This window comes from Netta rufina, assembly GCF_964035555.1.
Source record: "Netta rufina genome assembly, chromosome: Z".
In the NCBI taxonomy this organism is placed as follows: domain Eukaryota; kingdom Metazoa; phylum Chordata; class Aves; order Anseriformes; family Anatidae; genus Netta; species Netta rufina.
The window spans coordinates 55,044,991-55,046,295 of NC_140126.1; the positions used below are offsets into that span (position 1 = coordinate 55,044,991).

Here is a 1,305-nt window from a genome sequence, read left to right on the forward strand (position 1 = left end):
GTTTTTGTGGTGGCGGTGGTGGTTTTTGTGTGTGTATGTGGTTTTTGTTTGGTTTTAAGAAAGAATTAGGAACTCAGTATTACAAAATATCAAAATATCTGAAGACAAATAGTTAATTATTGTTGCAGGAAGCACGGCTGAAAGCACGACAGACACCAATAGAGTCAGATCATGCTCCTCCCTTATTCCGTCCAACCGTGGCCCAGGTTCACCGCCAGCAGTGTCCAGATCCCGTTCAGGTCTGTCCCTGTTCGGGCGCCATATGTTGCAGGAAGCACGGCCAAAAGCACGACAGACACCAGTAGAGTCAGATCATGCACTTCCCTTATTCCCTCGAGCATCTCCAGGCCTCGTACTGCAAACTCGCTTGGATCGACACACGCGTGCTCTGCTTGAAGAAGCTCCGAAAACTCGACCTTAGCCATAACCACATTAAGCAGCTGCCGGCCACCATCGGTGACCTGGTCTTCCTTCAGGAGCTCAACCTGCATGGCAATCACCTGGAGACCTTCAGCAGTGTCCTGTGCACCTCCACCCTTCAGAAGTCTCTCCAGTGCTTCTGCCAGCTGCGAGAACTTGTTAATTTGAAGCTGGATGACAATGAGCTGATAAGGTTGCCATTCAAGATCGGCCAGTTAGATCATCTGCGCTTTCTGTCGGCAGCTCGAAACAAACTTCCTTTCTTGCCCAGTGATTTTAGGAAGCTCTGTCTTGAGAGCCTGGATCTCTTTGGGAACCCTTTTGAGCAGCCTAACTCTCTTGTTCCCAACATACAGCTGAAAATACCATTGACTTTATTAGAGTGTGCCACGAGAGCTACCATAAATTACAGACTCCCTTACGGTTGCCACCTCCTCCCCTCTCACCTCTGCGAAGACCTGGAGGTGGCCAAGATGTGCCAGTGCAGCGGCGCCTGCCTGAGCAGCTTCATCCAGATCACGGTGACCATGAACCTGCACCACGTCGCTCACACCGTGGTCCTGGTGGACAACATGGGAGGCACCAAAGCACCCATCGTCTGCTACTTCTGCTCTCTGGACTGCTACTCCGAGTTCCTGGACGACATCTACCTGCAGGGCAGCTGCAACTACTGATGGGGCAGGGGCTCACCCGGGGGGCTCCGTCCCGTGATGGGGTGCTCGCTGCTCACCTCCCACCCGGTTCCGAGCTCGCCTCCTGCCTGGTTGGGTGCCGCAGGGGTCAGCCTGGCGGGGAGAGAGCTTGCTGATCACTCATTTTGAGTGCATTTGTCTTCCTTCCGTTGACAACAAATGTCCTCGCAACAAATTATAATCTCATATTCTT

The 1,305-nt window shown here is 52.3% G+C and overlaps 1 protein-coding gene across 1 annotated transcript; it reads left to right on the top strand.

The window, feature by feature from the left end:
• Positions 1 to 314: 314 nt before the first annotated feature.
• Positions 315 to 1,094, top strand: LOC311221517 (leucine-rich repeat protein 1-like; the record flags this gene model as incomplete). The annotated part of the gene is made up of 1 exon (XM_084305581.1): positions 315 to 1,094. One exon carries the CDS (start codon positions 315 to 317, stop codon positions 1,092 to 1,094), a length of 780 nt encoding a protein of 259 aa, XP_084161707.1.
• Between the last annotated feature and the right edge of the window lie 211 nt (positions 1,095 to 1,305).